Source organism: Alternaria triticimaculans (genome assembly GCF_023758025.1).
Source record: "Alternaria triticimaculans strain BMP 0046 chromosome Unknown scaffold_21, whole genome shotgun sequence".
Taxonomy (NCBI): Eukaryota; Fungi; Ascomycota; class Dothideomycetes; order Pleosporales; family Pleosporaceae; genus Alternaria; species Alternaria triticimaculans.
The window spans coordinates 348,244-361,975 of NW_026055978.1; the positions used below are offsets into that span (position 1 = coordinate 348,244).

The 13,732-nt window shown below is 52.0% G+C and overlaps 6 protein-coding genes across 6 annotated transcripts; 2 read left to right on the forward strand and 4 right to left on the reverse strand.

Moving 5' to 3' along the window:
* Positions 1–2,124: 2,124 nt before the first annotated feature.
* J4E78_009605 (uncharacterized protein) lies at positions 2,125–3,084 on the reverse strand (the record flags this gene model as incomplete). Its single annotated transcript, XM_049370194.1, has 2 exons — positions 2,125–2,258; positions 2,307–3,084. The coding sequence occupies 2 exons, from the start codon at positions 3,082–3,084 to the stop codon at positions 2,125–2,127; spliced, it is 912 nt and encodes a 303-aa protein (XP_049218194.1).
* A 981-nt stretch (positions 3,085–4,065) lies between these two features.
* On the forward strand, positions 4,066–5,393 carry J4E78_009606 (uncharacterized protein; the record flags this gene model as incomplete). Its single annotated transcript, XM_049370195.1, has 3 exons — positions 4,066–4,212; positions 4,293–4,422; positions 4,480–5,393. 3 exons carry the CDS (start codon positions 4,066–4,068, stop codon positions 5,391–5,393), a joined length of 1,191 nt encoding a protein of 396 aa, XP_049218195.1.
* Positions 5,394–5,713: 320 nt separating this feature from the next.
* J4E78_009607 (uncharacterized protein) lies at positions 5,714–7,142 on the forward strand (the record flags this gene model as incomplete). The annotated part of the gene is made up of 2 exons (XM_049370196.1): positions 5,714–5,721; positions 6,026–7,142. 2 exons carry the CDS (start codon positions 5,714–5,716, stop codon positions 7,140–7,142), a joined length of 1,125 nt encoding a protein of 374 aa, XP_049218196.1.
* A 213-nt stretch (positions 7,143–7,355) lies between these two features.
* Positions 7,356–9,036, reverse strand: J4E78_009608 (uncharacterized protein; the record flags this gene model as incomplete). Its single annotated transcript, XM_049370197.1, has 4 exons — positions 7,356–7,775; positions 7,831–8,417; positions 8,458–8,756; positions 9,032–9,036. The coding sequence occupies 4 exons, from the start codon at positions 9,034–9,036 to the stop codon at positions 7,356–7,358; spliced, it is 1,311 nt and encodes a 436-aa protein (XP_049218197.1).
* Positions 9,037–9,295: 259 nt separating this feature from the next.
* On the reverse strand, positions 9,296–10,729 carry J4E78_009609 (uncharacterized protein; the record flags this gene model as incomplete). Its single annotated transcript, XM_049370198.1, has 1 exon — positions 9,296–10,729. One exon carries the CDS (start codon positions 10,727–10,729, stop codon positions 9,296–9,298), a length of 1,434 nt encoding a protein of 477 aa, XP_049218198.1.
* Positions 10,730–11,418: 689 nt separating this feature from the next.
* Positions 11,419–13,457, reverse strand: J4E78_009610 (uncharacterized protein; the record flags this gene model as incomplete). The annotated part of the gene is made up of 3 exons (XM_049370199.1): positions 11,419–11,888; positions 11,944–13,378; positions 13,428–13,457. 3 exons carry the CDS (start codon positions 13,455–13,457, stop codon positions 11,419–11,421), a joined length of 1,935 nt encoding a protein of 644 aa, XP_049218199.1.
* Between the last annotated feature and the right edge of the window lie 275 nt (positions 13,458–13,732).

A 13,732-nucleotide genomic window follows, 5' to 3' on the forward strand; every position in this document is an offset into this window, starting at 1 on the left:
CTTGTTTCTGTTTCTGAGAATCTTTCCACGGCTCTGCGCAAACTTCGACAACCTGACCATGAGGTCCTGCTTTGGGCGGACGCGCTGTGTATCAACCAAGCAGATGCTTCGGAGAGAACTAAACAAGTTGGCTTGATGGGTGATATATACAGCAACAGTCGCGAGACGATCATATGGCTTGGCGAACCAACGCTCGGTGAGGATATTGGCTCCCGCTTTTTGAAGGGCAATGCTTCCGAAATAGCGTGGACAGGTGGTTCCAGAGACAGCGACCTGCGGGATGAGTTTATGCTCGATTTTGAGAACACGTGTAAAGTAGCACCGTTGGTCGCGTTTGCAGACACACCCGCGGCGAACACAGGGCCGGATATTTTTGGTGCGTTTTGTTTAATCCAGGACTTCGCCGAAGACATTTCGTACCCTCTGCTGAAGTTGCTGGATCGCAACAAAGCCACTATATCGGAACGCATCGAATATCCTAGGAGACATGGCCTGATTGCGACAAACAGTCGTTGGCATGGGTCACAGTCTCTTAGGGTGTGGGACGGCCTCGCAAGATTAATGAATAGGGCTTGGGTGATTATCCACGTTCTCTTCATCTGGTCTGAACTGACAATAGAACTGGCAGTGGCAGCGCATTTGGGTCATCCAAGAGACCGTACTCTCGAGAAACGCCACGGTACATTACGGCATGCTTTCAGCCCCCTGGTCAATGTTCGCTAGCGCCGCCGTTAATTATGTCCAGCAGCGTCACGCGTTGTGCCTAGATCTGGCTGGGACGCTATATGGGCAAGACACACTGGATCGGTTCAGCAACTTCGTGCTTCGAATCGAGGAGACAAGACTTTGTCACGAGAGTAGCTCCGAAAACGTGACTTTACTGGACCTGCTTTGGAAGTTTCGACCCTTACAGGCGACTGACAAACGAGACAAAGTTCTTGCCCTCCTCGGATTGACTACGGACTGGCAAAGTTTGCCAGCGTTGATTCCCGATTACAATAGCGATGCGACGAAAATCTTCACTCGAACGACTTGGGGCAACCTACGACGAGCAGGATCGCTCTCAGTCCTTGCAGGAGACCTTGAAGCTGTCTTGAATCGCAAACGTCTTGAGGGTCTTCCTTCTTGGGTAATGGACTGGTCGCTACCATGTCTTCCGGTTGAGATAGAAAGAGTTGGCTCATTGAACATGTACAACGCAAGCGGTAACCGTGAAGGCCCGGTCCGGTATCATCCGGAGAACAATGCACTAGAGCTTGAGGCTGTGTACATCGACTACGTGTCCACTATTGGCGAGGTTAGCCGACATACACAGATCAGCGATACATGCGCCGTCATAAAGTCCTGGAAGCTGCTCACTAATCCCTTCCTGCAAGACTCAAAGCCATATCCTACTGGTGAGCTATACCAGGATGTCTTTTGGCGGACAGTGGTCGGGGATCTGATACGTACGGGTACTGCGCCAAATACTCGCGAGACGAAGAGCTCTTATCGCCGAGCTACAAAAGATGATTACGAGTCCTATAGGGCGTGGAGTATGTGGTCTCGATGCATCTCACGAGACACGTTCTCTCGAACAGCTTCGTTTTCGCAGCGCGACCTTGATGAAGGCATATCTGGGGTACATCACGCTCTCAAAACTGCGACAGCGTCCCGACGTTTTTTCCTTACCAAATCTGGATACATGGGTATTGGCCCAAGAACGACCGTCGTGGGCGATAGAGTGCATGTTTTCAAGGGCGGAAATGTGCCGTTCATCGTCCGGAAAGATGGATTAGTCACTGCGGATGGTGATAGAGATATTTCAGACCCTAGCGATACGCCAGTGGGTGATAGCTTTCGCTTGATAGGCGACTGCTTTGTTTACGGATTGATGGACGGCGAGGCCTTCACGCAAAAATCCCGGGATGCTGGGAAAATCAATTTAGTTTGACCATCCGGTTCGACACTTTCTCGAGATCGGCCATAACTAGCAGCAGAACTCAATTCGCATACCAAACTGATAATATATGTACAGGAGAACGAAACAAAACCATTTCACCAGACCTCACAGTCATCACCCTACTGCGGAAGTTTAAACATGTATCCATGCGCGGGGTACCGACATCTCACGAACGTAGTAGCCTACCACTTGCGCTCGGCCTTCAACTTCCTCCACCAATCCCTCAGCATCCAAGCATCGAACTCGGTGATCTCCATGGCGCTACCGGCCATCATGATGAAGTTGGTCTGGCCCTGCGGCACCCAGTCGTAGAAGTCTGACACGAAGTTAGCACGAATCACGACGAAATACACACAGAGCATACCTAGAAGACCGAAGCCGTGGCCCATCTCGTGGAGCAAGATGTGAATGTTTTCCTGGTCAATGTTGTCCAAGAAATAGTCCGGACCAATCTCCTCTCCCCAGTTGTATCCAAAGCCGCCCATTTGGCCTTCAAGACTTTTGTCAAGCCATAGGCTGATGTCGTAGCGGCTGGCCTCACCACCGGGGCATTGGCTCATGTCGCCATCCAAATGAGCGGCGCGATAGCAGCGAGTATCGCACTCGGGTACACCATCACCATCGGTTGTGGTGTAAATGTCTAGCCCAGTAACATCACCTTCGATGAGGTTCTTGTCCTTGACAGCGTAACCGACAACGTCAACATTGAGTTCAGTAAGCGGGAATCCTTCGAATCCAACGAGCACGTCGAACCACTTCTGCATCGAGCGCTGCAAAGCTTCAACGGTGGATGCGCGCGCACTCGCGGTGCTTTTGCCCGAGTGATTCCAGCGGACACAGTAGTTGATACTCCCGTTGTTGGCCATCATCTGATCGATGATCCAGTTCTTGTCTTGAAGACCTTGGGGGTTCTCCTTCATGGTCTGCTTCCATACCTGGTCTAGACCGGTGATCATGTCTGAAGGCGGGTTCCATGCCGTCGCTTTGGGGATTGGCGCGGGTGAAGTCGAATCTTCCGCGCGGGCGAAGACGTTGCGCTGTTCGAGCGAACAAAAGCGACGGTCGATATGCTTGATGGTTGGGTGTGCCAGCGCACCCAGACCGAAAGCAGAAAATGCGATGATAGAATTGAAGTTCACCATGGCGGTGGTGTAAACGAGTGACAATGGAGATACAAAAATAAACAGAGAGCGGAACAAATGAATGTAGATGGTCAGTTTCTCTGTCAACCAAACAGCTGCGCATCACGCCTGTTATACTACCAAGGCATGAACATCGTACAACCATTTGTACGGAATACGCGTATAGGATTGCTGACCCTGAGGCGGCCACCAAGTGGTGGGTCAAATCGGACATTGCGAACCGAAGTAGGATTGTTCGCAATCATCTATCGCGTAATGCAGATTCCACGTTTGCGGGAACAACTACTACGTCTATTTCGTGAATAGTAAACACATGAGGCTGGGTGTTTCATGAAGAAACAACTTGTCGTGTGTTTGGATTAGAGGACCTCGGGAAGGTGCGGGTGGGGCTGTTGGCACGTGCGGACTCAAATTTCTCCGTAAGATGCGAAACGCGAAGGAATCCAGCACGGCATTGTGTCGAACATCCTCGAATTCATACAGCATGCGCTTCGTTTGCATGGAGAGTTGATCTAGTACTATTGAATAAACATTTTTCCTTAAAGTTCGTGTCTGTTTAGGTAAATTCGTCACATGCGGCTTATTTCCATTCTCGGTATATTCGTACGCTCGGTGCATTCATAAAATCGGTACATTACAAGACGGGTATGGGCACAACGTCTGCACATGTATCGCGGTACCTAGGTAGGTTTGACAGGTTGGTGCACTTGGCGTAGTAGAAGCAAGCAGGCGCAAGGCTGTTTTCGCCGCGATTTACGATAGATAACCCAAGTTTGGTAAAAGTTGTAGGGCATGGCGAGAACTGCCGTACCGTGTAGACTCGACGTCTAGCTGGAACAACTGTCTCTCTGCTGTCGATCAAGATGGAGATACATACCGAGCGCGTTGGCATAAGTACTGCTTCAAACGGCTGCAGGTGTAGGAGAAACTGCCAAAGTTACCACTCTTTTACCCCACAGGAGAATAAACACAACATCGAACATGACACTCGCCCAGGATATCCTCGCTCTTGCCAGTAAGGGGCCAGCAGGTCTCGAGGAGGCTGACCGGCTCGCCTTACTGCAAGCCTCCGAGAAACTCACACAAGCCCTGGAGACACCCATGGACAAGTTTCTGCGTCATTTCTTCGTGCGTCTTTCCATGTTGATATCCATTCTCCATACGGCATACACACCCACAACACCATAACATAGGACTAACGATGTTAGGCAATTTATGATCCCATTGTGATCATTCTCGCCGTTGACCTCAACCTTGTCGACATCGCCATAGCAAAGAATGGGCCCATCACCGCCGCCGAGCTGGCAGAGAAGAGCAAAGCAGACCTCAGATTAATCAGTAAGCTTTTTTTTTCATCCAAAACATCACAAAGCATCACTTACTGATCCCATCAAGACCGGATCCTCAAGATGCTCGTACCCGAAGTCTTCACCTCGACAACAGACTCTCCACAGCGCTACACCCCAACTGCCTTCGGTCGCGCCATAGCAAAGGGCGCGCCTCTTCGCAGCGCAATCATTCACTTTCACTACCACTTCCGTTCGGCCGTCAAGTTCCCCGATTACTTCGCCGCAAACGGATACAAGCACCCCGTAGATGCACGAGACAGCCCCTTCTGCTTCGCCTATGGCTGCAAAGGCGAGACCTACTTTGACTTCATGAACAAGCCGGAGAACGTGAAGATGTTCGACGCATTCAACGAAACGATGACGCTGGTGAAGCCAGGTGAGCACAACAAATTTGTGCAGTCGTACCCGGTCAAGGAGCGCCTCGTCATTACCGAACCCTCGCGGCCGCTGTTTGTCGATGTCGGCGGCGGCGTAGGTCATCAAGTAGTCAAATTCTGCGAGCGTGCGGAGGGACTGCCGGGTGTGCGCATGCTGTTGGATCTTCCGAGCGTTATCGCGCAGGCTAAAGGTCTGCCTGATGGCGTTGTAACCGTCGGACACAGTTTCTTTGATCCCTTCCCACCAGTTGTCAAGGGCGCCAAGGCTTTCTACCTGCGCATGCTCCTGCACGACTGGCCGGAGATGCAGGCACTTACCATCCTGACAAACATCGTGAACTCGATGGCTGAGGATAGTGTGGTGCTAATTCACGAGGTCATTCTACCAGAGACGGAGACGGAGGTTGTGCATTTCGATGCCAAGATGGACTGGCAGATGATGAACTTAGGCTCTTCGGAACGCACTGAGGTGCAGTGGAAGGACTTGTTTGCAAAGGTTGGGTTGGAAATAAGAGGGTTGTGGTGGGAAGAGGAGGGTACGAAGGGTAAGAAGGCGTTGATGGAGCTTGGGTTGAAGAAATGAGAAAGTACGCGTTTATCAAATTGAACAGTTAAATTCATGCACGGAATACAGGAGAAGTGTTGAACCTTTGGGCAGCCACTGGGCATGCACTGCGTTCTTCTAAAGAATGACGAGCAGAACGATAAGTGACGCGTCGCAGATGCCCAGCCCTGGAGACTGGAGGACTTCGCATGATGGTCCTAGCTCAGCCCCACTTCAGCTGCCTTTTGGCGGTCCAGACATGCACTCCTCACAGCATCCTCGCTTCGCTGCTTGTTTGGATGCTGGCATGGCTACACCAATTGCACCTGCAGCTTTGAGTAACATCTCAAGCCTGCAAAATGTCTGTGTACGGGTGCTGCCTCGTCCGAACCCCGCACGCCGCCCGTCCTTTTCATCGCAATACATCTCTGTCCACGACTGTTCACGTATCATCACCAAAGCCTTATCGTCCCTCGATCACGCTCGGAAACCTCATACTAGCCATACTGCAGCATCATTTCAGCATGTACCGCGTCGTATTAACGCGCTAGACTGACGCGTTCATCTCGCGTTTGCAGTGTTGTACCCACTACTGTAGTATACCCGGGTCGTACTCGCACGATACTGTACTGACACGATGTAGCGACAAGATCTATTGTATACGTTACAAGTATACTCTCACCGTTCGCAAGCATGGGCGATCCAGCGCCGCCGAAGAAATGGAGATGGCAGGCTTACGCAGATACGCCTCTCAACCGGCTCAGAGGAAGCCAGGAGTTCAGGCTGCTCGAACTACAAGCGGGCGAGCTCTCCGGACCTATCAAGTGTGCCCTCCGTACCTACTTGTTCGATTCCGCTCCGCCGGCATACACTGCACTATCCTATACCTGGGGTTCGGCGGATAATTGTAACGCCATCGAACTCAATGGCGTGCCCTTCACCATCGGCTACAATTTGTGGTCATTCTTGGACGAGATGCGCTCGCAGGAGCAGTATCAATTATACTGGATTGATGCTATCTGCATCAACCAACGTAATGTACTGGAACGCAATCATCAAGTCCAAAATATGCGACAGATCTATAGCAATGCCGCTTCGGTGTCCATTTGGTTGGGCAGACTCGACCAATCCCCGCATTGTGGCGCGGGTATGGAATTCCTTGCAACAGGAGAAAAAGCCCAATCCTGCACCTACGAACAGGGCAAAGGTATCCTTGGGTTGTGCTCCAGGAACTACTGGACCAGAGTTTGGATCATCCAAGAAATCATGCTAGCCAAGGAGTGTACGATCTACTATTGCAGTCTGCGTGCCGATCTGTGGACTTTGTACAACTTGATTGGCGAAGTAAGAGACTTCTATACTCTCGAGCATCCTGGGGGTAAGCCTCAAGTACGTCTACCTCGTCTGCTTCTCGAAACACCGGCAGCTACCATAGTCTTGACGAAGTTTATGGATACATTTCGTTTTGGCGTTCGAAAAACCGTACCTTTGATGCGACTCCTGGAGATATACCGATACCAAATGGCTACAAACATCCTCGACAAAGTCTACGCGTTGCATGGGCTGACACCCGACTCTGAAGCTATGGAAGTCGAATATGAAATTTCCCCTGCACAACTGGCTGTCAAGTTGTTATGTTACGTCTGTCTCAAGTTCGATACAAAGGGGATTGATTTCGTCGAGAGAAGGAAACAGCTTATGCGTTTTGGCGAAATGGTCGCACAGATCCTGGACGTCGCGTGGTCTCACGAAGACATCAGAATGGCAATCACCGTCATCGACGATTGATATGTGTTTCAATCAAAGACAGTAGATACAGGCTGTTGATACCGTCGCCTACGAGCTACCCCTAACTCTCGAAATTCACGGAATCCAGATAGTTTACCACTTCATTGTCTATCTAACGATTTATTGAGTAGACGTTGCTCTGTTACTACCGCGGGTCTACTGATCTAACGATTAAGCTCCCACTAAACGAATGTAAAAACTGCTGAGACTAATTCATAGCGCCTCGAAATCGTCGAACCATTTGCCGCCCTTGAATTTGCCCTTCACCACATCGATGTTGAACATACATTGCGGCCAATCACCACCATATGGGATGTTCTGGATATCGACTTCGCGCTCGCCATCTTGACGGGCTCTCTTACACTCGATTGCATTCGAGTAGACATCCATCAGATTGAATTCGTATTTTCCAGTCATCGTGTCCACCACCGCATTGTCGAGCGGAGAGATCTTGTAACTATTCGGATTTCCAAACTCATGTTCGTACTCGGGAGTGTGGTAGAGACCCACACAAAGGCCATCGGTCCATAGGTTGGATTTCTTTTCATCCACGCATAGCTCTTCCGTAGTTTCGACGTTGATGAAGACCAGGTAGCCTAATTCGCTCAGGATACGGATACCGAGGGCTTGTTGCTACTACGTGTCAGCCAGAACATTTGGATCAATGAGACTTGACCGACCAACGTACCAATAGTTTGTTGCCAACGTTGATGTAGTCCTTCCATACGGCATCGACACTCTCAATGACGAACTTGCCCTCGTTGAAAGTACGTCCCACTGGCGATTGGAAGTAGTTGCGATCACCGGATTGTCCGGCTTCGGGAAGTTTGCTCTGATCGCCTTCTCCAAAAAGGTTTCGTGCCATGTCGGCAATTGCGGTTCTGCTTTGGTTGAAGTAATCAGCCAACATCGTCTCCATTGTTGCTCCGGGATCGCTTGACTGGTACGTAGAAGCAGCTATTCCAAACCCGCCACTGATCACCGCAAGGGCTCCGCCGTAAGGTCCTGCCCGGGTTGCGAGATCTGCGCTTCTAAGTCCCGCCATCCCGAAGACACCAGATGCTGATGCGAAAGCACCGTTCGCAACTCCGGCCGGATTGATTTTGGGGTTCTCGACACCGAAGTCTGTCTTGAGTTGATCAAGGCTGAGCGACTGCAGAAGAACGCTGCTCTCAAGCTCTGTGTGTAGAGTCTTGAGGACAGTGTGCGCCTTGGAAACGGAAGACATGATCCAATAGTACTCTGGTCGATCGCGCGTGAAGAACTCACCTGTCACTGTAAGCTTTTGGAGATCGGGGCTGAGGGTGAGGCATACGGCAATCGGCAGCATGACCACATGTTCCGTCGAGAGTGGCGCAGTCCCAAGAATCCGACTGTTGCTTATCGAAGACAGCTTGATCCATGTTGCGAACCCAGTTGTCGTACGAACCCAAGGCAATGATGTCGAGTGTGGTGTCAGCGCCTGTAACACGCCAGATGTCCTTGGCGACATCGGCGATACCGTCGTCGATGTCGTGCCCACAGATTTCGCCAACGTTCTTGCGATCGTCCAGACCCTCTTGTCTGGCCTTGAGGTTGGCGAAGGCGTCTTCAAGCTCAGGTGAGAGGAATGGACTGGCGAAGGCTACTGAAGCGCATAGCATAGAAACGGCGATTCGAAGTTTCGTCATCGTGCAGGAAGATGGACGAATACTAGACGGAGGATTCTTTAGGCTGGTGGCTCGGTAAAAGGGATGAAGCAAGTGAGGAGGAAGTTGGAAGGTGATGGATATTGGTGATGGCACAGTATATGTTCAGCATAAAGCAGTTATATACCTTTCGTCACGTTCTGATGATCGAGAGCTCAAGTAAATCTTGAAAGTGTGTGCTCGGAATCCTCAACATCATACAGCATAGCCACGCTGACGAGCACTTCCGCCCTTTATCTCGGCGTGCACTTTGCCTGACATTCTGACTGATGTTCCGCCTGATGTTCAGTCTCATGTTGCGCGTCCCATGCTGACTCACATTCCGCCTGCCATCCAGACCCATTCTCTGCCTTACAGTGCGACCGGTATCTCACTTTCTATTTTGACTTTGTTGTGTCTTATGACGAGAGATGATGTTAGATGATCTATATTGAGCACGAAGGGCAACTTGACAACTACGTCACATCAGGGCGTCGCAACCCTCTCCACCCCAGCAAACCTCCCCGTCTTATGCACCAACCTCCCCTTCACCCACACAGCCACAGTATTCCGATCATCCCCACTATACACCCACTTCTCCACCAAATCCGACCAACTCTCCCATCCAAACACATCAACGGGCCCCTCTTCAAACGCCCCATCCCGACAACCATCCTCACCAACAACCCCCAGACTAATCATCTGCGCATCCCACTCCATCCCCACCTCAAAGCCTCCAACCTTATCCTGCATCCCCACCACCGCCGCACCTCCCCTCGTAGCAAGAAACAACGCTTCCTCCGTCGATAGCTTCGCTTTATCTTTCGAAGTCTGTAGGCACAGATGCCGCGACACCCATATCGCCTGCCGCACATTTTCTAATACTGACGGCGAGTTTCCGCCCGAGACATCCGTACCAAGACCAATCGTGTGTCCTTCATCCAGTAGATCGCGAATCGGCGCACAGCCCGATGTAATCGCCGTATTCGACGCCGGACAATGCGATATCTTGCTCTTGCGCTGTAGAACTAATTTGCGTTCCTCGGGGGTGAGATGGACGGCATGGGCGAGGATGGTTTTGTCTGTTAACAGGCCGTGTGTATCGTATACATCTGCGTAACTCTTGCTATCAGGGAATAGTTCCTTGACGAGTTCAATCTCGCCTTTGTTTTCCGAGATGTGTGTCTGCACATGCGTATCTGTTTCCTTCGCCAAGTTCCCCATGGCAGTCAGGCAATCTGGTGTACAACTCGGCGCAAATCGGGGTGTGATGATGGGTTTCACGATCTCGCCTTTGGGGTCGATGGAGCGGATGTAGTCGATACTGGCTTTTGAATCTGCGTAACTTGTTTCTGTGCTTGAGTCTCTGTAGTACTCCGGGCTTAGATCGCTGTTCATGCATACGCGGCCTACTAGTGCTCTTTGACCGCGCGCGAGACATATGTCTGCGAGGGCGTTGGTGGCGGGGACGTGGATGGTGGCGTAGTACGCGGCTGTTGTTGTGCCGTGGGATAGGGTTCGTGAGACGAAGTTTTGGTAGACGCGGTGGGCGAGGGGAAGTTTTGAGAAGGAGGATTCCATGGGGAATGTGTATTTTTGGAGCCAGTCTAGTAATGTGGTTTTGCCGAAGAGACCTGTGTTGGGATGTTGGGGTGCGTGGACGTGGGTGTCTATGAAGCCCGGGAAGAAGAAGCCAGTGCCGGTTATCTCGACGATTTTCGCGTCTGTCCATGAGTCGCCTTTCTGTTGGATGATATTGGGCAGGTCGCTTTCTTGGATGTCTTTTTCGACATGACGGATGATGCCGTCAGAGTCTACGAAGATGGCGCCGCGTTCCTGGATCTCGAGTGTTGACAGCGATTCGCTGTGCACGAAGGGGCCGACGTAAATCGTATTGGATATGGGTGATGAAGCTGCCATGATGATGTACGTCTGCTCTTTCTGTCAAAATTCCCCCTTTTATAGTTGAAGTTGAAGTTTCGCGTTTGTATTCCGTGGATGTGAAGATGTGTTCTAGCCGCGGCAATAGATCGGAGCAGGTACCGAGATGCAGCCTCTAGTGTAGAACTTCGCGAACAGGGCGGTTGTCGAAATGAACTTGTACTTCACAGAACCCGTGAATGTCAGAGATTCGGCAAAACGAACAAAAAGACAATCAAGACAAGAGCAATATAAATCGAGTGGCACTGGCGACCTTTATCAGTTGCCAGGCGTAAGGACGGCTAGATCCGGTTAGCCACTCGCTAATGCCTAGCACGTGGGGAGCGGAGCGGAGCCCCCAGGGCTATCGGCGTACTCCGATGCCAAACTACCAGAAGAAACGAAATGGGCGTTTCACTCCCACAGAGTTGACGAGTGAAAAGGAAAGAAAGGGAAGGGTAGGTGGTAATGAAAATAGGATTTGGAGGTTGCATCTCGCAATGCGCCGCTAGCCTATCGCTACAATCGCCTATTTCGTTTCATCAAACTTGACCCCAGGCTTTCCTTTTTGGCAACGCCGGGATATCCATAAACCGTGCCTAAACTCCACAAAATGGCTGCGTTGCAAAAGTAACACAAGGCCTTGCTTATCAAAGCCGACTTCGTAATCCAAGTACCAAAATTTCGGATTATAGGCTGTAATCGTGGATACCCTGTGGACCCTGGTCGTTGTAATCGGGTCGGGTCATGTAACCCTTACTTTGACCCTGATCGACAACGAAGATGACCTTGGCTGCGACCTGAGCGCCCAAGAAGGCTGACTCATCAAAACCAACGTCCTTGAACTCGGGGAAGTACTCTGGCGGCTTGATGAACTTGATTGATGTGGGTGTTTGGCCATGCGATGAGTGGGTGTTACCTCCCATGCCAGGCATGCCTCCGTGTGGCATCATATGTTGTGTCTGAGCAGTCGTCGCTGCAAGTAGGAGCGGGTTGACTTGGGAGCCGCCGTGCGGGCCAAGTTGGGGCTGTGGTGTGTTCGCGCCGGTTCCCATGGGCGTTGACACGTTGGATGGGATCTCGGATGTGAAAATCGTGGCGGAGGACGGCGAGACCAGATACTTAGTCTGGATGGTTTGGAGGAGCGATTCTTTGAAGCCTGTATAGATGTCAGTAGATGTACGATGATTGCTGGTGCATGGTACACGACTTACCTCGTAGTTTTGAACCGTTACCGCAGACGATGAGCTGTTCCCATAGATCACTTCGTTTGCCAACCTCGTCGATGGACGATATAGCTCTGTGCACAGCGTCTGCAATCTTCTCCAGCGTGCCATCACCGTCTGCCATGAATCGCTCGGTGCCAACCTCGATCTCGCGTCTTATCGATCCTGTGCGTTTGCCGGTAGCACCGGATTCGCTGGTGCCGTTCGCTTCAGTTGCGGATGTAGGCTCGCCGTTCTCTCCATTCTCTTGTCCCTTCCTGTTTGGCCCTTCGTCCAGAGCGCCCTTCGCATCTGCCATCTCCTGTGTATTGAGGTTCATGTTTTTCAGAGTGTCCAGGAGCGCGTGGTCCTCGTAGAGGAATGTAGCCTTCTCCAGTCGGGAGTTGGGTAACCTAACCGGCTTGTTGGCTGCTGGAGCCGGACCACCCTTCTTCTTCGCATTGGCCTTTTCCTGCTTCTCCTTCTCCTTCTTAGCGAGGTATTCAGACATCTTGCCGCCAGCGACGATGCTTGCGACATCCAAAACACCTTCACTCTCTTCAAGACTCGCGTCTTCGCCGACCTCCGTATCGATACCAGGCCCTCGTGGCACGTTTCCGATGGAGGCGGCTGCTGCTGCGCCGGGACCGGTCGCGCCCGTTGATGCGAGTGCTGCAGGGTTGGTCGCTGCGTCCTTGGTAGCCGCATCTCCTGGCCCTGGTAGCGGAACCCCTGGGGGCAGAAGTTCGCAGATGGGCGATCTCTTCAGTTGTTCACACATGTCGCGGTTGAGACCCTTGGACTTGAGCTTAGACAAGAGCCCTTGGGTAAAGGCCTCGCCTCCACATCCTTCCAGTGAGATGACGCGACCCTGGGTGTGCGGGATGAACTCGCTGACAGCGGTGATGTCTGCCTTATCTTTGCCAACGTCTATCACTGTCGCTGTATGTACACCGTATGCCCATGTCGTTGCCAATGCCGCGTCCATGAGCCCGAACGCAGGCACCTTGAACTTCTCGAAGAAGAACTGGGTGAGCTTCTCGTGCTCTCGCGGAGTCCATGCTGGTTGGGTGATGAGGAGGATCGGAGTGTGGAAGGGCGGGTTCAGAGAGTTGTAGGTGTGCGTGATGAGGGCGAAGAAGCATGGCCAGTCAACGATGCGGCCTTGCTGAATGGGCCATATCGCGCCTTCTTCCGAAACGCGGTCTTCTTCCCACACTACATCATCGTCGCCCTCGGAAGGCTTCTTTTCTTCCTGCGATTCGTCTGTGGGGTCGCCATTCGTCGCGGTCGGCTGATCTTGCTTTCTCCGGATCTTGTAGGGCTCGAATTCACCTTCCTTCTCTGCAGGGAACATGCGCGATCTCACGCGAAGACGCGCGGGCGTGAAAGACTCGGGGAGCCCCAGCTGCGCGACGGTCGTCTCGGAGCCCGGCGCAATGATCTAAGGCGGTTAGCGCATATGCCGAGCGTCGAGTGCACGTGAGACTCACGATGATCTGGTCATCTTTGAAGGGCGGCATGGTGGCGCAATGGGTGATGTTTACAAGCTCCGGCGCGCGAGTGAGAGCTCCAGGCCGCGGTGGAGTTTCGCGACTTCCGCGCTAATCGATGCACGGGCCCGGCCTTTCACAAGATGGCAGTGGCACCCCACATGCAAGCGCCCCCAGTACATACCCGCGGATTTCAACGTGCCCGCTGCACGGCACATCATGGGATTCCTGTCTTTACCGCCCTAGATTAGCAACTCTAGAAACGTCTGGAAATATTGACGCGTGACGGTCCGAATTCGGCACCG